At 45.5% G+C, this 21,639-nt stretch overlaps 1 protein-coding gene and 1 pseudogene across 1 annotated transcript; both read left to right on the top strand.

Annotated features, from left to right (window-relative positions):
* Positions 1-10,395: 10,395 nt before the first annotated feature.
* Positions 10,396-15,307, top strand: SOX4 (SRY-box transcription factor 4). The gene has a single exon (XM_023209760.2). It carries the CDS (start codon positions 11,225-11,227, stop codon positions 12,653-12,655), a length of 1,431 nt encoding a protein of 476 aa, XP_023065528.2. The 5' UTR covers positions 10,396-11,224; the 3' UTR covers positions 12,656-15,307.
* A 3,138-nt stretch (positions 15,308-18,445) lies between these two features.
* LOC111541049 lies at positions 18,446-18,756 on the top strand (annotated as a pseudogene).
* Positions 18,757-21,639: the final 2,883 nt, after the last annotated feature.

The raw sequence follows: 21,639 nt of genomic DNA, 5'->3' as shown, positions 1-21,639 counted from the left end.
TTGAGACAGAATCTCACTCTGTTGCCCAGTCTGGAGTGCAGTGGTGCAATCCCAGCTCTCTCCAACCTTTGCCTCCCAGGTTCAAGCAATTCTCTGGCCTCAGCCTCCCGAGCAGCTGGGATTACAGGCACATGCCACCATGACTGGGTAATTTTTGTATTTTTAGTAGAGATGGGGTTTCACCACATTGGCCAGTCTGGTCTCGAACTCCTGACCTCAGGTGATCCTCCTGCCTTGGCCTCCCAAAGCGCTGGCATGAGCCACTGCACCTGGCCCCATTTAATTTCTAATTGAGTTTATTTGGATTTTCTCTCTTCTTTTTTGGCTAATCTTGCTAATGGTATATCCATTTAATTATCTTTTCAAAGAACCAGCTTTTTGTTTCATTTATCTTTTGCGTTTTTTGTTTGTTTGTTTGTTTCATTTCATTTGGTTTTGCTCTGATTTTGGTTATTTCCTTTCTTCTGTTAGGTTTGGGTTTGGTTTGTTCTTGTTTCTCTAGTTCCTTGAGGTGTGACCTTAGATTACCTGTCTATGCTCTTCCAGACTTTTTGATGTAGCATTTAGGATTATGAACTTTCTTCTTGGCACCGCGTTTGCTGTAATCTCAGAGGTTTTAATAGATTGGGTTACTATTGTCATTCAGTTAGAAGAATTTTTTAATTTCCTTCTTGATTTCATTTTTGACCCAGTGATCACTCAGCAGCAGGTTACTTAATTTCCATGTATTTGTATGGTTTTGAAGGTTCCTTGTTGGAGCTGATTTCTAGTTTTATTCCACTGTGGTCTGAGAGAGTGCTTGATACTTTGATTTTCTTAAATTTATTGAGGCTTGTTTTGTGGCCTATCATATGATCTGTCTTGGAGAAAGTCCCATGCACTGATGAATAGAATGAATATTCTGCTGTTGTTGGGTAGAATATTCTGTAAATATCTGTTAAGTCCATTTGTTTCAGGGTATAGTTTAAATTCAGTGTTTCCTTGTTGACTTTCTGTCTTGATGACCTGTCTAGTGCTGTCAGTGGAGTACTGAAGTTCCCCACTATTATTGTGTTACTTTCTATCTCATTTCTTAGGCCTACTACCAATTATTTTATAATCTAGGAGCTCATGTTAGGTGCATATATATTTAGAATTGTGATATTTTCTTCTTGGATAAGACCTTTTATCACTATATAATGTCCCTCATCGTCTTTTCAAACTGCTGTTGCTTTCAAATTTGTTTTGGCCCAGTGCAGTGGCTCATGCCTGTAATCCCAACCCTTTAGGAGGCTGACATGGGTGAATCACCTGAGGTCAGGAGTTCAAGACCAGCCTGGCCAACATGGGGAAACCCTGTCTCTACTAAAAATACAAAAATTAGCTGGGCATGGTGGCGGATGCCTCTAATCCCAGCTACTGGGGAGGCTGAGGCAGGAGAATCACTTGAACTTGGGAGGCGGAGGTTGAGGTGAGCTGAGTTCACACCATTGAACTCCAGCCTGGGAGACAGGAGTGAAACTCTGTCTCAAAAATTAATAGTAAATAAAAAAATAAAGTTTGTTTTATCTGATAGAAGAATAGGTACTCCACTGCTGGGCGCCGTGGCTCACGCCTGTAATCCCAGCACTTTGGGAGGCTGAGGCAGGTGAATCATCTGAGGTCAGGAGTACAAGAGCCAACCTGGCCAACATGGTGAAACCCTGTCTCTACTAAAAATACAAAAATTGGTCGGGTGTGGTGGTGGGTGCCTTAATCCCAGCTACTCAGGAGGCTAAGGCAGGAGAATGGCTTGAACACAGGAGGCGGAAGTTGCAGTGAGCCAAGATCATGCCACTGCACTCCAGCCTGGGCGACAGAGTGAGACTCCATCTCAAAAAAAAAAAAAAAAAAGTACAGGTACTCCTGCTCGCTTTTGGTGTCCATTTGCATGGAATGTCTTTTTCAATGGGTTTATTCAATTTTAGCTAACTCCTATATCCACTATGGGCATTGATGAAAATACTGACTGAATTTTTAATAAAGATCTAGAGTCATTAAGAAAAAGTTACCTGGCCCGGCACGGTGGCTCAAGCCTGTAATCCCAGCACTTTGGGAGGCCGAGATGGGCGGATCACAAGGTCAGGAGATCGAGACCATCATGGCTAACATGGTGAAACCCTGTCTCTACTAAAAAATACAAAAAAAACTAGCCGGGCGAGGTGGCGGGCGCCTGTAGTCCCAGCTACTCGGGAGGCTGAGGCAGGAGAATGGCGTGAACCCGGGAGGCAGAGCTTGCAGTGAGCCAGGATCCGGCCACTACACTCCAGCCTGGGTGACAGAGCGAGACTCCGTCTCAAAAAAGAAAAAAGAAAAAGAAAAAGTTACCTTCTTGCATGAACTTATATTTTGGCATCTATCAAATGGCATTGTAATTAATACAACTCTGACCTCTATTACTGCATAACAAACTACCCAAAGCGTAGTGATTTAAAGCAACTTACTAGTTCTCATAATTCTGTGGGCTGTCAATCTGAGTGATTCTTCTGTTGTACCCATCTGGAATCACTCCTGTGGCTGCAGTCATCTGACAACTCAACCAAAACTGGAGAGTCCAAGATGGCCTCAGTCACATGCCTGGGATGCTGGCCTTGGAAAGGCACCTTGGTTTTCCCTATGGAGCCTTCAATCCTCCAGTAAGATAGACTGCTGAAGGTAGTTCACAACATGATATTTTCATGGTCTCACTGGAGTAGGTTCACAACATGATGGTTTCAGCGGACAAACCCCAGTACATGGGCACTTGTGAAGTCTGTTGGTCTCATGCTTGCTAATGTCCCATTTCCTAAAGCAACTCAGTGACCAAATCCAGAATCAGAGAGAAACAGGTCCACATAAAGGCACATGTAATAGGAGGATGATTTATTATGAGAATCTACCACATCCACTATAAATTTAAGAACTCAGAATACAAGTAGCATCCTCATTATTTAGCATTTGCCTGCCACCCATAGTGCATAAATCATGCCTAGGCAGTAGTACTCCCTAGGGAGAATTTTAAAATTTTTGGACAACATTTCGGGTGTTCTAGTGAAATACAGCCCTATCACGCATATCTGAAGTGTATATTGTCTTATTATAAATTACCTACTGTGTATTTCTCCTTTAGTATTATAGTTTGAACATTATAGTTTCTTTTTTAATTTTGTGCATAGTAAGTTATATAATCCACAGCGTTTATTTCAGGAGAGTAAAGTTATATTACAAAATATTTGTTACAAGAAGGCAGTGGTTTGGGTCTGATATTTTGAAATTAATGAGTTAAGTTTGAGTGTTTAAGTACTAGCCTTCAGTTACTTTTGAATCGTGATAGCCAGATAAAGTGTCACTAAATTATTTTTTTAACTTGGAATGTGGGACAGGAAGGATGGGAGTTTCATGCTTCAGGAAGCAGTGAAAAATCACAAAACCTCTGTACTGCCAGACTCAACACTTCTCCAGATCCCCAAGCTATCTCTATCACCCCTCTTTCACGGCAAATTTGCATATGCATTATTGTTAGAATTTTGAACTTATTTTACAACCATACAAACAGAATTCTTTTCTAGCTTGCTGACTAACTGAACAGATGGTGCAGTTCCCGAGACCAGCAGCTGGAGGGGACCCAGGCTGCGCTCCGCACACAGTAGGAGCACCATAAACGTTGATTGACTGAGTTCATTGAGGCGGTTGACGCCAAGCCATCCACTCTCTTATCTTTCTCCAGGCCCACACCCCTGGCCCGAGAGGCGATAGCTGGGAGCAGATGGCGAGTCCCGGTTGCCAGGTGTACTGCACTCCAGGCGCGGTCTGGGGCATCAGGTTCTACGGTCCCTACCCCACCCCCCCCCCCCCCTCCCTAGGAGTTCCCCCGACGCTGTCTGCGCCAAGTGTGATGTCTGACTACGGCGGGAGCACGGGAGGAGAAGGGCTGGCAGAAAGGAGATCGGTTGCCTGGCGAGGGGGCCCGCGCGTCCTATACTCGCTGCCCGCCACGCACTCTTCCCTCTCCTCCTGACCCGCGTCACTTGGCAGCCAACGCGGTCTCTGTGCCTTCCCACTTGCCCTCTTTGCAATCAAGCGCCTTTCTTCCTCCTCCTCCCCCTCTTTCTGTTATCTGACATTTTGCTCTGCTTCCCTCTGCCCACTCCCCAGCGGGTTTCCCTCCCTGGCAGACGCGCGCGACCCAGCCCGTCCTCGCACAACCTCCAATAGCAGGTCAACTGGCTTGTAACGCTGGCTTAGGGTTGCTCTTGTTGAAGTGTTTTTCCAAAAGCGAAATCACCCGCTTTCCCCTACGGGGCTAAAACTGTAATTGCTACAACTGGCAGTTGGGTTGGGGGTGGGAAGCCCGTGGGGCGTGCCCCACCTAGACCGCCTGCTGGGGCCACTGGGGTGGTTTTGCCGCCCCCACCCCCGCCACCCCGGGTAGAGTAGGCAGCTCCACCCGGACGCTTGCGCCAGGGCCTGACTGTCGCAGCTGCCAGCGGAAAGGCAGAGACCAGCTGATCCAAGGAGGACAAAGCGAGCCGAGACCTTCCGCAGAGCCTGGCTTCCTCGTAACTGCGCCCAGGGCGCAGCCTCTCCCTGTTAACTACCTGCCATATGTTCCCTTCTCTCAGACCCGAAACCGCCTCCCACAGGTGCTGGGGACCGAATCTGGAGCGTCGGGCGCGCCCCTTGACAAGGGCGCCTGGCACCCTTGGGCGCCTCCGTGGCCCTCGCAGATTCAGAGAGCCCCCGCCGACCGAGGGATCGAGGGAAGCGCCAATGCACGCCTGCCCCTCCGTGATCCGCGGAGTAGGGACGCTTGAGGACTGGGGTGCAACCAATTGTCTACTTCCCTCAGCTCTCAGCCCTTTTCCTCTCCCCGCGCGCCGTGCACGCACAGCCTGCTCTGCCCTCCTGAAAGAGACCAGGCAGCCGCGCTCTTAATTGGGCCTCAGCCTGCGGGGTCCAGGGAGGGGATGAAGTGGATGGTTGCCCAAACGGTGTACGAAGGTCGTGTGCCTGCCGAAGAGTGGGTCCCACACGCACAGCGCGCACCGTACCATCCAAGCAAGGCTCACAGAGAGCATTTAGTCGTCCAGAGCAAAGGATGCTGGGCACCCAAGAGAGCAGGGGCCAAGTGGCTGTCAGTTCTGGTCATTGATGGAACTGGATAGCATCTCCAAGGGCCAGGGGATGGGGGTAGGAGGACGGCGGAGCCAAGCGCCCAGGAAACGACCCCCCCCCCCTCGACCGTCCGCGATCGGTTGCAAATTCAAAGGACTGGGAGCCCGCGAGGGTGCGGGAGGTGTCCTCGCTTGGGTTGCGTGTGCGCGCGCGTTTGTGTGTGTGTGTGCGCGCGCGCGCGTGTCTTCAGCTCCTTCCCCGGTCGTAAAACCTAAATGGAAGACGGGTGTTAAAATGCTGCTGACAGGATCACCTGAAACATGTTTACAGTAGGAAGGACTTTCCTCCAGAAAGCACAGTCTGAGTCGATTCCAATTTATGTCCTCCCTCTAACTGTAAGCGAAAGGAGAGGCTCGGCAGCCGCGGCGGAGCGAGGCTGAGCACCATTAATCCTCGGCGAGCTTAAGCCAGGGAGAGCGCCGTGCCTGCGAGACCGAGTCGCTGCTCTCCGAAAGGCGTTCTGCCTGAAGGAAACCTCTGTTTCTTTTTCTTTTTTTTTTTTTTTTTTTCTTTTTTTTGAGTAGGGGGTGGCCTTTGCACTGGCGTCCTTAAGTAAGGCGCGCCGTTTCTCTGCAGCCGCTCTCCGAAGCCGGAGAAACTGCATTCACTTTAGCAAGAAGACAGGGAAACGGAAATTGATAATCCCCCCGACTTGGGTTACCTGATCCAGACAGGAGGCTGGTCTAGGCTTCCCCGGTCACCAGGAGCTCCTGATAAGTGAGCAGGAGGCAGCGGGTGGTTGCCCTAAACTTTGATTTATGAAAAAAAATCACAATTCATCGACATACCCTATTATTCGTTGAGCATTTAAGCCTCTAACTTAAGAAGGTACAGTGGTAGGGAGTGGTAGGGGTTCGGGAGAGGAGGAAGGGGGAGAAGAAAGAAAACTGACTGTCCCCACGATTTCCCACCTCGCCTCGCGGGCGCAGGGAGGCTCAGCGATGCCACCTGGCGGCTGCTTCTCCCCAGATTGGGAGCCGGCTGGCTGCAGACAGGCTGTTCCCGGGTGCCATGCTTCTGCCTCTGGAAGTGAAGCAGAAGCCTGTGTTCATGCTTGCAATCTACGTGGCTCTGCAAACATTCGTCTTCTGCTTGCTTTAATGAAAAAATCGAGAGGAAAGGAATAATGAGTTGGCACTGGCATGAACAGCTTAAGCTGTGTGCTAGTCACTGGTTATGACAGGAAAATAGTAAAATTGTTAGAAATGCAGGTTTCTTAACTCTTAGCTTATTCTACCGGTAAACATAAATCCTAGGTTTCATTTACCCCAGAATCCTATTTTGATATTTTGCAAATATGAGTTATTTCCATATATTATTTTTCAATGCACGCACCACCACCCCCTCACCCCCATTCTGTGCTGAGTCCAGTTACAATGCAATGTCATCAACCCAAAAGGATGAAGTGCAAGTTATGCTTGTGTACCTGACTGAGAAGTAAATCAGTCTCATATGGAGGCTTCTTTTCCATAAAGTGTGGAACCAAAAATACTGGCACCTTTCAGTTGACAAAGGCCAATGCATCAGATTTCCCAGGGCTTCTTCCTTGTCAGGTAAAGCAACAACTATACAGTTTTTCCTCCTCTTTATTTTATTTGAACTGAATACTTGTCAGGTCTGACTAGCTCCTACAGTCATAGTTTCTGTAACCAAGGCAAGGCAAAATCTTGCAAATCAGTGCAAATCCAGATTTGTTAAACGAATTTCCATTCAGGTCCCTCCCTCCATGCCAAAGGAATATATTAAGCAGTGGAATAGAATCTTATGTCATCTGTGCCCCATAATTATATGGATGTGAGATTTTCTGTTGTGTAGATGTGTGAGAGCAGAAGAAATGCATTAGCAGATATTACACTTACATCTCAAATGGAATTCCATCATTTAAGGGAATAAAATAAAATACCTAATTCAAAATTTGAAATGTCTAACATCATTGCTAATAAAGACAGTTTATTATTCTAAACCAGGACTTTTTTTTCTGCAAAATTATCTTGGCTTTCTCTTCATAGAGCTAAAAGAGTAGTAGCATTAAGAATTACTTCATGTACTGCAAAGCCAGCAGAGGGAACACTGAGTACTGATTTAGTAGGGGCCACCAAATATCTGGTATTTTGGGAACAAAATGTCAGTAATGGAGAACTGATTACAGAGCATATGAAGTTAGGGAATTAGAAGGGAGAAATCTTTTCTCATTATTTGGTATTGAGAGGTCCAATACATTCCAGTGTGCACACACTTACTTGGTCACAAAGGGGACTTTAATAAAAGGGCATTTGTCATATGTTTTCTTACATTGTAAGAGAACTAACTCATTATAACAGATCTATTTCAGAAGTCTAAGCACTTGTGTAATATTAAATATATATATACAGTAATCATCTTATAAAGTCAATGGAAGTTACTAATACCATATTTCATCAAGTCTAAGAGGAAATTTTTCTTTTCATTTCAACTCTTCTGAAATAAGGAGGCATCCTACATCTAGGGGGATATCACAGTTTCACTGGCAGTTCTTCTTCCTTGGTAGAATGTAATATAATGGTGTGTCTTGAAATTTGTTGGATTTGTTGAAATACAGAAAATACATGTAACAAAAGAATGAGGCCAGTGGCTTATGATTTAGTACACCCTTTAAAAAATCCGTGTGTTTTAAGCAGAAACATGACTGCTTTAATTTCCACTCTTCCCCATCATATTTGATGATGGAAGCATAAATGACTTAGAAATATAATCAATAATATTGACACTCAACTGAATTATCAAACTAGCTACACCCTCAAATCATTAGTCAGTACAAATCCAAAAATAAATATATTCTTTTTTATCCTAGTGAAAATATTGATCTTATAGATGATAACCCTCTTAAAATAATTATTTTTGTCAGATTGGTAACATTTAAGGATGTGTTTCTATGCACAGCAGATAACATGAAGTTTATAACACAGTAACACTGTTATGCAGAAAAAGTACCCGTGTGTTTTTGGTTTGGGTTTTTCTTTTTTTAAGGATTTGTTTCTCATTAAAAAAAAAAAAAAGTATATAATACAAGTAGCTAATGGTCAAAAATTATTACCCACAAAAACAGTTTTGCTTGTGGTTGATCCTTACAGAGCCAGTCAGATGGCTACAGAGGGTGTTCTTTCCAGTAAAATTCTAAGTCTGACAACCTGGGCCTATTGCCAGCCTACATACTTTAAAAGTTTGACAAGATAAATAGAAATTTACTACCCAGCACTAGTTTAATCTGAATCAAAAGCTGACTTAATTATTTTGGATTGATCTTACCTAACCATTTATGGTTGGCCTGAAGAATATTAGTTTCCTATTATAGTGTTAGGAAAGCTGATTTTTACTACAATTCTAATTTTCAGACGTTGGAAAACAAGTAATTTCTGTGGCCAACATTTCTTTTGAATACCTTGGCATCCTTTCTTTGCCACATTCTTCTTAGTGTTCTTCATGGAGTTCCTTTCTTTTAAAATCAATGGAATGGCAGGGTTGCCACTATTGTCCTTGTATGGTTCACATCAATGATCTGTGATTATTATTATTATTATTTTTTTGAGACAGAGTCACACTCTATCACCCACTGGAGTGCAGTGGCTCAATCTTAGCTCACTGCAACCTTCTGGGTTCAAGCAATTCTCCCACCTCAGCCTCTCGAGTAGCTGGAATTACAGGCACATGCATCCTGGCCCAGCTAATTTTTTTATTTTTTTATTTTTAGTAGAGACAGGGTTTCACCACGTTGACCAGGCTGGTCTCGAACTCCTGACCTCAAGTGATCCACCCACCTTAGCCTCCCAAAGTGCTGGGATTACAGGCGTGAGCCACCGCGCCTGGCCTGTTATTACTTGTTTACATCAGTGGCTATTCTGTGTTAAGTCTCTTGAACAACATGCAGCTTTTACTAGGAGCGTGTCTGGCATTTGAGTTAGAAAGGAAGGTATTAGTATTCATTGAGGGCTTACAATACATCAGGTGCTTTATAGTCACAAATTATTTGACCCCTCACAACAACCCTCTATGAAGTAGCTCCCCCATATAATAGATGAGGAAAACTGAGACTTGGCCACATCCCCATAGTTAAAAACCAGTAAGAAGGATTAGCAGCCAGGTGTACTATGAATCCGGAGGCCCTACTCTCTTCTGCTACCAGTTATCACCTCCTTCTACAGTTTCTCTTTGCCTTGGTTTTTCAGTTCCCTTCGATTCAAGTAACAACAAGAGGAAATAGATAAGAAGGAAAGGAGGAAGATGGCTTTGGGAGGAGGAGAGGGAAGAGAGTGAAGCAATCTTTAATTCTGAAAACAGGGAAAACAAATATTTTAGAAAGTAAAACCGATTTCCATCCTTTACATACCATTATACATCCTATACAAAACTCTGGAAATTTGCCCACTGACGTAATTATGGAGCACTACCTAATGTGTTTCACGGAAAGCTCCTCTGTTTGGGCTATGCAGGATTTACAGGGAGTTTAAATCATTAAATAACCATAGTTGACCCCTATTTGGTAAAGAGAGTAAGCAATTATTGCAAAGAGGTCTTCCCTGCCTTCCACAAACAGCACAAAAATGGTTCTGAAGGGATTTACACAATACATCAACATCTGTGCTGTACCTAGAGTTGTTAAAATAATTGTGATGACAGGTGTCTAGGTACCACTTTCTTAATGGTTTTCAATATCCATTGATTTATTGTTGTGGCTTTCTCTTCCCCTTTACAGCTTTGGCTTTAAGAAAGGGCTGGGGAACAGATTTTGCACGAGAGGCTGATTCTTTATTCCAATGCTGAAAAGAAGTAATAAAAATAATCACTTGGCTTTTAAGCAGAAAGCTTCCATTTACAGTATTTCACCCTTACCCCGCCCCCTTCCAAGTCCCTTGTTATCTAACATAATGGTTAGAATACATTTCCGTCTCTCCCTTTAATAATTTCATGCATTAACATCCTCTTCACACACTGTACACACACGCACGCCCGCACACACACGCGCGCGCATACACACACACAGCAAAAGGAAAAAAGAGGCAGCAGAAATCTCAGCTGTACTTCTAGCCCTTTTAAAAAGTTAGCTCTGTAAATTGGAATGAGGTCAGATTTGGAGCTTCTCATTGCACGCGGAGATTATTATTGCATCGGGTTCCAAGCCAATGGGAAGCCCGGGGGAGGGGTTTGGCATGAGGAAGCGTTGGTTACAGCAGCTGATTGGCTGCAGCCAAGACTGTGAAAGGATAAAGAGGCGCGAGGCGGAATTGGGGTCTGCTCTAAGCTGCAGCAAGAGAAACTGTGTGTGAGGGGAAGAGGCCTGTTTAGCTGTCGGGTCTCTAGTTCTTGCACGCTCTTTAAGAGTCTGCACTGGAGGAATTCTTGCCATTACCAGCTCCCTTCTTGCAGAAGGGAGGGAGAAACATACATTTATTCATGCCAGTCTGTTGCATGCAGGCTTTTTGGCTTCCTACCTTGCAACAAAATAATTGCACAAACTCCTTAGTGCCGATTCCGCCCACAGAGAGTCCTGGAGCCAGAGTCTTTTTTGCTTTGCATTGTAGGAGAGGGACTAAGTGCTAGAGACTATGTCGCTTTCCTGAGCTACCGAGAGCGCTCGTGAACTGGAATCAACTGCTTCAGGGAAAAAGAAAAAAAAAAAGAAAAAAAAAAGACTTGCCTGGGAGGCCGCGAGAAACTTGTATTGGAAGCTTCAGCAACCAGCATTCGAGAAACTCCTCTCTACTTTAGCAAGGTCTCCAGACTCAGCCAGAGACAGCAAACTGCAGCGCGGTGAGAGAGCGAGAGAGAGGGAGAGACTCTCCAGCCTGGGAACTATAACTCCTCTGCGACAGGCGGAGAACTCCTTCCCCGCATCTTTTGGGGACTTTTCTCTCTTCGCCCACCTCCGCCCCTGCGAGGAGTTGAGGGGCCAGTTCGGCCGCCGCGCGCGTCTTCCCGTTCGGCGTGTGCTCGGCCCGGGAAGTCGGGAGGGCCCGGCGATCGCGCCGCGGCCGCCGCGAGGGTGTGAGCGCGCGTGGGCGCCCGCCGAGCCGGGGCCATGGTGCAGCAAACCAACAATGCCGAGAACACGGAAGCGTTGCTGGCCGGCGAGAGCTCGGACTCGGGCGCCGGCCTCGAGCTGGGCATCGCCTCCTCCCCCACGCCCGGCTCCACCGCCTCCACGGGCGGCAAGGCCGACGACCCGAGCTGGTGCAAGACCCCGAGTGGGCACATCAAGCGGCCCATGAACGCCTTCATGGTGTGGTCGCAGATCGAGCGGCGCAAGATCATGGAGCAGTCGCCCGACATGCACAACGCCGAGATCTCCAAGCGGCTGGGCAAACGCTGGAAGCTGCTCAAAGACAGCGACAAGATCCCTTTCATTCGAGAGGCGGAGCGGCTGCGCCTCAAGCACATGGCTGACTACCCCGACTACAAGTACCGGCCCAGGAAGAAGGTGAAGTCCGGCAACGCCAACTCCAGCTCCTCGGCCGCCGCCTCCTCCAAGCCAGGGGAGAAGGGAGACAAGGTCGGTGGCAGCGGCGGGGGCGGCCATGGGGGCGGCGGCGGCGGCGGGAGCAGCAACGCGGGGGGAGGAGGCGGCGGTGCGAGTGGCGGCGGCGCCAACTCCAAACCGGCGCAGAAAAAGAGCTGCGGCTCCAAAGTGGCTGGCGGCGCGGGCGGCGGGGTCAACAAACCGCACGCCAAGCTCATCCTGGCAGGCGGCGGCGGCGGCGGCGGGAAAGCAGCGGCTGCCGCCGCCGGCTCCTCCTTTGCCGCCGAACAGGCGGGGGCCGCCGCCCTGCTGCCCCTGGGCGCCGCCGCCGACCACCACTCGCTGTACAAGGCGCGGACTCCCAGCGCCTCGGCCTCCGCCTCCTCGGCGGCCTCAGCTTCCGCAGCGCTCGCGGCCCCGGGCAAGCACCTGGCGGAGAAGAAGGTGAAGCGCGTCTACCTGTTCGGCGGCCTGGGCACGTCGTCGTCGCCCGTGGGCGGCGTGGGCGCGGGAGCCGACCCTAGCGACCCCCTGGGCTTGTACGAGGAGGAGGGCGCGGGCTGCTCGCCCGACGCGCCAAGCCTGAGCGGCCGCAGCAGCGCTGCCTCGTCCCCCGCCGCCGGCCGCTCGCCCGCCGACCACCGCGGCTACGCCAGCCTGCGCGCCGCCTCGCCCGCCCCGTCCAGCGCGCCCTCGCACGCGTCCTCCTCGGCCTCGTCCCACTCCTCCTCTTCCTCCTCCTCGGGCTCCTCGTCCTCCGACGACGAGTTCGAAGACGACCTGCTCGACCTGAACCCCAGCTCAAACTTTGAGAGCATGTCCCTGGGCAGCTTCAGCTCGTCGTCGGCGCTCGACCGGGACCTGGATTTTAACTTCGAGCCCGGCTCCGGCTCGCACTTCGAGTTCCCGGACTACTGCACGCCCGAGGTGAGCGAGATGATCTCGGGAGACTGGCTCGAGTCCAGCATCTCCAACCTGGTTTTCACCTACTGAAGGGCGCGCAGGCAGGGGGAGCGCCGGGGGTAGGAGAGGAGAAAAAAAAAAAAACAAAACGAAAAGGACAGACGAAGAGTTGAAAGAGAAAAGGGAAAAAAGAAAAAAAAAAATGAGCAGGGCTGGCTTCGACCGCGTTCCCGTCGTCGGAAAGGAGCGCGGCGGCGTTTTGGACCCGCGCTCCCATCCCCCACCTTCCCGGGCCGGGGACACACTGCCCAGCCGGAGGGACGCGGAGGAGGCAGAGGGTAGACAGGGGCGACCTGTTATTGTTGTTATTGATGTTGTTGTTGATGGAAAAAAAAAAGCGACTTCGAGTTTCCTCCCCTTTGCTTGAAGAGACCCCCTCCCCTTCCAAAGAGCTTCCGGACTTGTCTGCACCCCCAGCAAGAAACCGAGTTAGTTTTCTAGAGACTGAAGGAATCTCCCCGTTCCTGCATCACCACCTTGGTTTTGTTTTATTTTGCTTCTTGGTCAAGAAAGAAGGGGATAACCCAGCGCTCCCCTCCCCTCCCCCCTTTTTAAACGCCTGATGAAGACAGAAGGTTCCGGGGTGACGAATTTGGCCGATGGCAGATGTTTTGGGGGAGCGCCGGGACTGAGAGACTCCACGCAGGCGAATTCCCGTTTGGGGCTTTTTTTTTTTTTTCTCTCTCTTTCTTTTCCCCCTGCCCCCTCTGCAGCCGGAGGAGGAGATGTTGAGGGGAGGAGGCCAGCCAGAGTGACCTGCGCTAGGAAATGACCCGAGAACCCCGTTGGAAGCGCAGCAGCGGGAGCTAGGGGCGAGGGCGGAGAAGGACACGAACTGGAAGGGGGTTCACGGTCAAACTGAAATGGATTTGCGCGTTGGGGAGCAGGCAGCGGCGGCTGCTGGTCCTCCGCCTTCCTTCTACGTGAAATCAGTGAGGTGAGACTTCCCAGACCCCGGAGGCGTGGAGGAGAGGAGACTGTTTGATGTGGTACAGGGGCAGTCAGTGGAAGGCGAGTGGTTTCGGGAAAAAAAAAAAAAAAAAAAAGGAAAAAAAAAAGGTTTTTTTCTTCTCTTAATCGGAATCGTGATGGTGTTGGATTATTTCAATGGTGGGGTTAATATAGCATGTTATCCTGTCTATCTTTTAAAGATTTCTGTATAAGACTGTTGAGCAGTTTTTAAAATAGTGTAGGATAATATAAAAAGCAGATAGATGGCGCTATGTTTGATTCCTACAACGAAATTATCACCAGCTTTTTTTCATTCTTAACTCTCTAAAGGATTCAAACGCAACTCAAATCTGTGCTGGACTTTAAAAAAACAATTCAGGACCAAATTTTTTCTCAGTGTGTGTGTTTATTCCTTATAGGTGTAAATGAGAAGACGTGTTTTTTTCCTTCACCGATGCTCCATCCTCGTATTTCTTTTTCCTTGTAAATGTAATCAGATGCCATTTTATATGTGGACGTATTTATACTGGCCAAACTTTTTTTGCTTTTGTCCCTTTTTTTCCTTTCCTTTCTTTTTACCTGCTTTATTTCTTTATTCCTTCCTTTTCTTTTCCTTTTTTCTTTCTTTCTTTTTTCTTTTTTCTTTTTTTTGGTAGTTGTTGTTACCCACGCCATTTTACGTCTCCTTCACTGAAGGGCTAGAGTTTTAACTTTTAATTTTTTATATTTAAATGTAGACTTTTGACACTTTTAAAAAAACAAAAAAAAAAGACAAGAGAGATGAAAACGTTTGATTATTTTCTCAGTGTATTTTTGTAAAAAATATATAAAGGGGGTGTTAATCGGTGTAAATCGCTGTTTGGATTTCCTGATTTTATAACAGGGCGGCTGGTTAATATCTCACACAGTTTAAAAAATCAGCCCCTAATTTCTCCATGTTTACACTTCAATCTGCAGGCTTCTTAAAGTGACAGTATCCCTTAACCCGCCACCAGTGTCCACCCTCCGATCCCCGTCTTTTAAAAAGGGGATGAGAATTAGCCAAACACTGTAAGCTTTTAAGAAAAACAAAGTTTTAAAAGAAATACTGCTCTGTCCAGAGGCTTTAAAACTGGTGCATTTACAGCAAAAAGGGATTCTGTAGCTTTAACTCGTAAACCACATCTTTTTTGCACTTTTTTTATAAGCAAAAACGTGCCGTTTAAACCACTGGATCTATCTAAATGCCGATTTGAGTTCGCGACACTATGTACTGCGTTTTTCATTCTTGTATTTGACTATTTAATCCTTTCTACTCGTCGCTAAATATAATTGTTTTAGTCTTATGGCATGATGATAGCATATGTGTTCAGGTTTATAGCTGTTGTGTTTAAAAATTGAAAAAAGTGGAAAACATCTTTGTACATTTAAGTCTGTATTATAATAAGCAAAAAGATTGTGTGTATGTATGTTTAATATAACATGACAGGCACTAGGACGTCTGCCTTTTTAAGGCAGTTCCGTTAAGGGTTTTGTTTTTAAACTTTTTTTTGCCATCCATCCTGTGCAATATGCCGTGTAGAATATTTGTCTTAAAATTCAAGGCCACAAAAACAATGTTTGGGGGAAAAAAAGAAAAAATCATGCCAGCTAATCATGTCAAGTTCACTGCCTGTCAGATTGTTGATATATACCTTCTGTAAATAACTTTTTTTGAGAAGGAAATAAAATCAGCTGGAACTGAACCCTAAATCTTGACTTTTGTCGTTATTATGCCCAATGCCTGAGATGGGAAAAGCCCTACGGTATCTAGACACTACACAATCTGCCTTAGCTTTAAAAAAATAAGTTATCAGAGGAGTCTTGTCAAATGCTACCTTATTGAGGAATATTAAATGTCTCTTGGCCAGATTTCTCCTGACCCTGAAATGATGGCATCAGCTGAATATGTGTCAACTCAACACATGCTTTCTAGGAATTTTCTGAGTTTACTATATTTAAAAACGCCCTTTGTCTTGGAATCTGAAAAAGAGGGGGAGGGGCAACGTGGACAGAGTTCTTCACAGATGAAACTGGCTAGCTGATCTTTTTTTGAACTTGGTGCTCCTGGAGCTGCTTTCTCCTTGATTTGCCCATGCTTACCTCTAGCAGTGGCTATAATTGGTTTCCAAGGGTTAAGGACAAATAAGCTGTTAAATTATCAGTACATTATACAGGATAAGGCTTTTACTGATTATGAAATGCAAAAGGTGTATGCAATTTTTTTTTCTCAAGCAGAAAGGTTGATGTGGTGCTACGATCTCCATTTTTTGCCATGCCCAACATGGTGTTAATGTAAGAGAACTGCATCAATAAGGATGACCTGGAGAAGCTGGCTCCATACGAGCTCAGAGGAAAGTCCCCTGCCTCTCAAAATAGCACTTTGGCTGCTGGAGATTTGTGCTTTTTCTAAGAATCAGGCAGGATTGTTTAGACTGCAAGGAGAAAAAGTACTTGGATTTTTTAAGGCCTAATACTCTTGGGTTTGAAACCTGCAACTTGCTAAGTGGCACTATTTCCTGTTTATTTTGAGAGTTAACAATTGCTATTAACTAACAAAAGCCATCTTCACTTCCAAATGTGTGTTAAAAATATGTCTTTTACATGTCTTGAGTTTTTCAGCACTGGAGAGAAGGGGTTAATAAGCAGAAGTGTTTGGAAATAATCCCTTACTCATTTGGATTACTTGTAGATTAGGGAGTATTATGCTGGAAGGTACACCTGGAAAAAGAACTTTGAGGACTGGTCTAAAAGGAGGGGGTTTTGTGGTTGTCCCATGGAAAGCAATGATCCATCCCCAAAAACCAATATAACTTGTGTTAAAATTTAATTTATCTCTTAAAGATAACTACTAGTTTTCAACATTTTTTTCATGTATGGTGCTCATATATTTAGTTTTAATTGCATTTGTGTTCTGCAATTGGAATTCCATTTTTTAAAATGACCTTAGAACAACATGGCATCTAAGTTTCTTCAAAGATCTTTGCAAAAGGAAAAACCCTTCTTTACAAAAGTGCTTTTAATTTTTGTTCATTACAGTGATAATATAATTGTTTAGCTTTTTTCAGACCCAAGGCATCAATAGCATGACATAAATGCAACCTAAATGATGCATTTTTGAAATGATGCATCTGTTTTAAAGTACATTTTTATTTCGGAGGATTCTCCTGTTAGAACTTACTTTCCCTTGACTCTCCATGTAAAAGCAGATGCTTTAAATATTTCCTTGAATTTTGATAACATTGGTTTAAAAATAAAAGCTGAAATATGTGTGTCCTTCCTGGCAGGTGGTAAAGTAAACATAAGAAGCATTTTTGTACAATGTCTTTTCCTCTGAGTCTGTTTTCATTCATAAGGGATACTTACATATTAGGTGGTAGAAGGCATAATAAACATGTGAAACCAAACAGTTTTGATTCAGTATGATTTTTTTACTTTCAGATAATTTGGATCAATAGAAAAGAATAAGTTTCAGATTTTCTTTTAAGAATATCAAGCAATTGCTTCTGGCCCTGTGCTCCATCAGAAATGTGAATCCGTGATACTTGCTTAAGCAAGTTTTGTCAATTCCTAGTTGAATCCCTTTAAGTGCCAAGAAAAAAGCATGTAAGCTCAGAGGGTGGGCCCAGCTCCTGGAAAGGCTTTTGGGGTTTGTTTTTACCCTGCTCTTGGGGTACTAGGGGAGCTAAGGGATTCTGAGGAAAGCAAGAAAGCAAAGGGTTAAATGGACATCAACATTTACCAAGGGTTTCCTGTGTTTGTAGGGTACACACAAATTAGAAGACATGGTCTGGAGAATGCTATGGTTCAGAATGCTTAATTATGAATTTAAAACAAATTTAGGGATCCCAAGGAAGTATTTGAAAAGATAGAAATGTTAAAAAAAAAATTTTTTTTTAAGAATACAAACCCATCTACCCATTTGGATTTCTCAGAGTGTAAGGTTGGTATGCTTTATTTCTCTTTCTGGTGGGTTTTGTTTTGTGCCTCCTCCTGGCACTCCTCCTATTAAGGCCTACAAAATACCTCTCTAACCCATATTCACTAGGGTTTACCCCTAACCCTCTCTTTCTGGAGAGTGATATCTCCATATGCATTTCTTAGTTTTCACTATCATTTGAAAGCTAAAGTGGAGGGGTGGGAAGAAAGCATCGCCAGGCATCTGCATGGTGTTTCAGGCTCTGCCAAGTGTCTATGGCCATTCCCCTTTGCCCAGGATAAAGCGCAGAATTCACAGGCTGTTCTTCAAGGCCTTGCATAAAGGGTTTTAGCCCAACTTTCCAGTTCTTCAATTGCAGTATAACCAAACTGCTCTTTCCTGATAGACTGGAATTCTTGAAGGACAGGAACTAGGCATTGAATACTTCTCATATTCCCCAGTTTGCTTTCGCTGCTTCTTTTTACATAATAAATGCTAAATTCTTATTTGTTGACTTAACATTTACATGGTTTCCATGGGGCCCTAAGAGCTTCCAACATGCATTTGCATTTTATGCTGCCTGTGGTAAGTACCAGCGCTGGATTACATGAAAACCTGAATTAGAATTCTGCCTCTGAAACCAACAAGCTGGAGGACCTTGGACAGATTTCTCAGCCTCTTTAAGTTTCCGTGTTTTAAATCGTCATACAGAAAGAGGGCTATCTAATGTAGACAGCTGTCCTGAGAACAGAGTGAAGCGGAACATGTGTGATATGTCGTAATGCCTGGCCTACCCCATGGGCTCCTTGAATGCTAGAACCTGACCTTATGGGTGGTTCTAAAAAGCTAATGTATGTAAAGCCAAACACAGTGCCAGCAACATAGAAGATGCTTTAAATTCTAAAAATAGGGAGCAAAGCAGCGAGGCCGGGGTCCGAACTGGGGTTCTGTGCCCGCTGGGCTGCTGCCCCAGCTGGACTACCGCCATGGAACTCAGCACCGAATACCTCATGGAGAAGCTGCAGCGGGACCTGGCGCGGAGCATGTGGCAGGGGAGGACCACACGACCCGCAGCCGTTGCGCCTGTAGCTTCCGAGTCCTGGCGGTGTCGGCCAAGTTCGAGCGCAAGCCGCTGCTTCAGAGACACCGGCTGGTGAACGCGTGCCTAGCAGAAGGGCTCCTGCACATCAATGCCTTTGAACAGAAAATCCTGATCCCAGAGCAGTGGGCCCGTGAGCGGTAGAAATGAGGAACTGGGACTTGCACAGCCATTAAATTAAAAATCTGGAAAATAAAAATTCTAAAAATAAATCTCCTGAATCAATGTTTCTCAGTCTGCTACACGAATCTCCAGCATCATAATTACCTGGAGAGGCCGGGCGCGGTGGCTGAAGCCTGTAATCCCAGCACTTTGGGAGGCCGAGACGGGCGGATCACAAGGTCAGGAGATCGAGACCATCCTGGCTAACACGGTGAAACCCCGTCTCTACTAAAAAATACAAAAAACTAGCCGGGCGAGGTGGCGGGCGCCTGTAGTCCCAGCTACTCGGGAGGCTGAGGGAGGAGAATGGCGGGAACCCGGGAGGCGGAGCTTGCAGTGAGCTGAGATCTGGCCACTGCACTCCAGCCCGGGTGACAGAGCGAGACTCCGTCTCAAAAAAAAAAGAATTACCTGGAGATTCTTGTTAAGAGTAGCGATTATATGGATTGCCAGCCACAGTCGGACTGTGGGGATGGAGCCTTAATGAGCATCCCCGGATAGATTCCCAATGCTCACTGAAGTTTGGAAATCAGTACCCTCACTGTATTTCAGCATATTCTCCCCATAAGTATGCAGACAAGGGATTATGACGCCTTCATTGTTTTCAGCATGGAGAAATTGAGTTGAGAATGGCCCAATGGCTGATCTGAGGTCACAAGGTCAGAAGTGCCAGAAAGGGTATTGGAACTCTATCTCCCGAGCCCCAGAATCAGCCTAGAACTTTCGCCTTCTCCATTTCTATCGAAGGCTTGGTCCCTTGGCAAAAATTGGCAGTCCCTGCACTTTCCTTAGCCATCTGACTCCCTATCCATTTTCTCAAGGATGCCCTTCCACCATCCTAGTTGAAAGTTTTAAGTTTGGGCCCGGGGTGTGGCTCATGCCTGTAATCCTAGCCCCTTGGGAGGCCAAGGCGGGTGGATCACCTGAGGTCAGGAGTTTGAGACCAGCCTGACCAACATGGTGAAATCCCGTCTCCACTAAAAATACAAAAAAATTAGCTGAGTGTAGTGGCACATGCCTTTAATCCTTGCTACCTGGGAGACTAAGGCAGGAGAATCGCTTGAACCTGGGAGATGAAGTTGCAATGAGCCAAGATTGCACCATTGCGCTCCAGCCAGGGCAACAAGAGCAAAGATCCATCTCAAAAAAAAAAAAAAAAAAGTGTAAGTTTAAGTAATTAGCCAAGTTAATATGTATATATATTCCAGTTAAACAACTGTGTACTAAAAGATGAACCCAGGGACTGATGTTTGGAAGAAGTATCCAAGGCAGAGAACAGAAATGATATAAATACAGTGCCTGAAACTTCTGCTTTGTTGTTTAAAAGGCAGAGCTTCCAGCAAGTGAGAAAATTGGAAATTATTCAGAGCGCACTCAGCTTTTATAGAGAGGGATATCGTCTACCCATTATATCCTAATGAGATTGACCGTTGGCTACAGTTAACTTGAAGGGTTTTATGGTTTCCTGCATGTGTTGTTTTCCTTCTCTATGTTAAAAAGAAGAAAAAAAAAACCTCTCACATCACTAAACGGTATTTCCCAGGGGGCTGTCTGAGTAGGCTGCTGCATTTTGGTTTGGGCCTTAAGTTAACAATGGACTTCTATGTGTGTATGTTTGTGAATACAGGTGATAATAAATTTAGGCCGTTTTATTTTCTTGTGACAGTTTCAATTCATGGCAATTGGTTTATGGAGTACCGCCAAACAGGCCTAAGTCAAGTCATGGCAGGAAGTTTCTTGTAGGGCCTACCCTGCAGATTTTTTGTTTAAGGACCAAGTTCTAAGTCATTTGTGCACCAATATACACAGCTGCTTTGCATCATACGTAAGACATTCTAAGGGTATTCCATTTGAGTGTTTTTTTTAAGGGTAGGACATTAAGAAACAAATGAAATATCATTGACTTAGCCCACTTGCTTCTTTAGATATTTTTCCAAATACATAATTCTTTGGATTAGTTTTTAAACACATAATGAATGTGCTGTTTCCTGACATAATATGCAGTTGAAAGGCAAGTGAAAACACTGTCTATTATTCTTAGTTGGTAGGCTCTCTCCAGTCAGTGAATGCCCAGCAGTGTAGGCCAATGGTTGGCTAATGCATGAGATGCATGTAACTGCTTTTATAAGAGCTAAGCAGAAGGGTCCTGTTGAACGATCAGTTAGCTCCCCTTGTATGTGTGGTTGTTACGTTCTTTCCTACCAGCCCCTGCCCTAACTTCCTCAGATCAACACCTAAAGCCTGTGAAAATAGTCTCTTCTGGACCCCCTGACCTTCAGTCTCTGCCCCTGCTTTCTCCCTTCCCATTCCCACACTTTCTATGTGGGCCTTTTATCTCTTCTGTTTGCCAATTCCCCTTAGACTTTGAATAATTTATCTGAAGTTCCTGGGAAGTTGTGGGGCTGTCTCTAGTCTCAAAATACACCGCACTTTGTTCCTTCTCTAGGCCGAGGTAGGTCCAAAAGCCTGTCTTTGAAAGAGGTGGTGCTAAGTACATTGGGGGATTTACTAACAGTTTTAATTTTTTGGATGAGCACCCAATGAATCCAAAAGCTGGAGGAAAGAAAAAATAAGAGGCAAAAGATAAAGGTGAGTAGTACATCGCAATTCCGATATCTCCCAAAGAATGTCAAGTAAATTAAGGGAACACGGATTAAGATTTCCAGTTCTTATTGTTATAACAATGTATTTTATACATGTCTTTTCAAACACATGAGAGTTTTCCTTGAGTAGTTACTAGAAGTGGAAAGTTGCTGGGTCTTAGTCTTATAGACAAAGGCTTTTGACAGTTTTGGTACCCTGGAGCTGGTTAGGTGTAAAGTGGTTTGAGGAGAGAAAAACTAGTGATATGTCTAAATGAACACA

This window comes from Piliocolobus tephrosceles, chromosome 5 (genome assembly GCF_002776525.5).
Source record: "Piliocolobus tephrosceles isolate RC106 chromosome 5, ASM277652v3, whole genome shotgun sequence".
In the NCBI taxonomy this organism is placed as follows: Eukaryota; Metazoa; Chordata; class Mammalia; order Primates; family Cercopithecidae; genus Piliocolobus; species Piliocolobus tephrosceles.
Note: the sequence above shows the minus strand (reverse complement) of the source record. Positions and strands in the feature narration are given on the sequence as shown.

Bases quoted from the DNA above. Each gene is read 5' to 3' on its own strand.
- SOX4 (XM_023209760.2), top strand. From the start codon at position 11,225: ATGGTGCAGCAAACCAACAATGCCGAGAACACGGAAGCGTTGCTGGCC.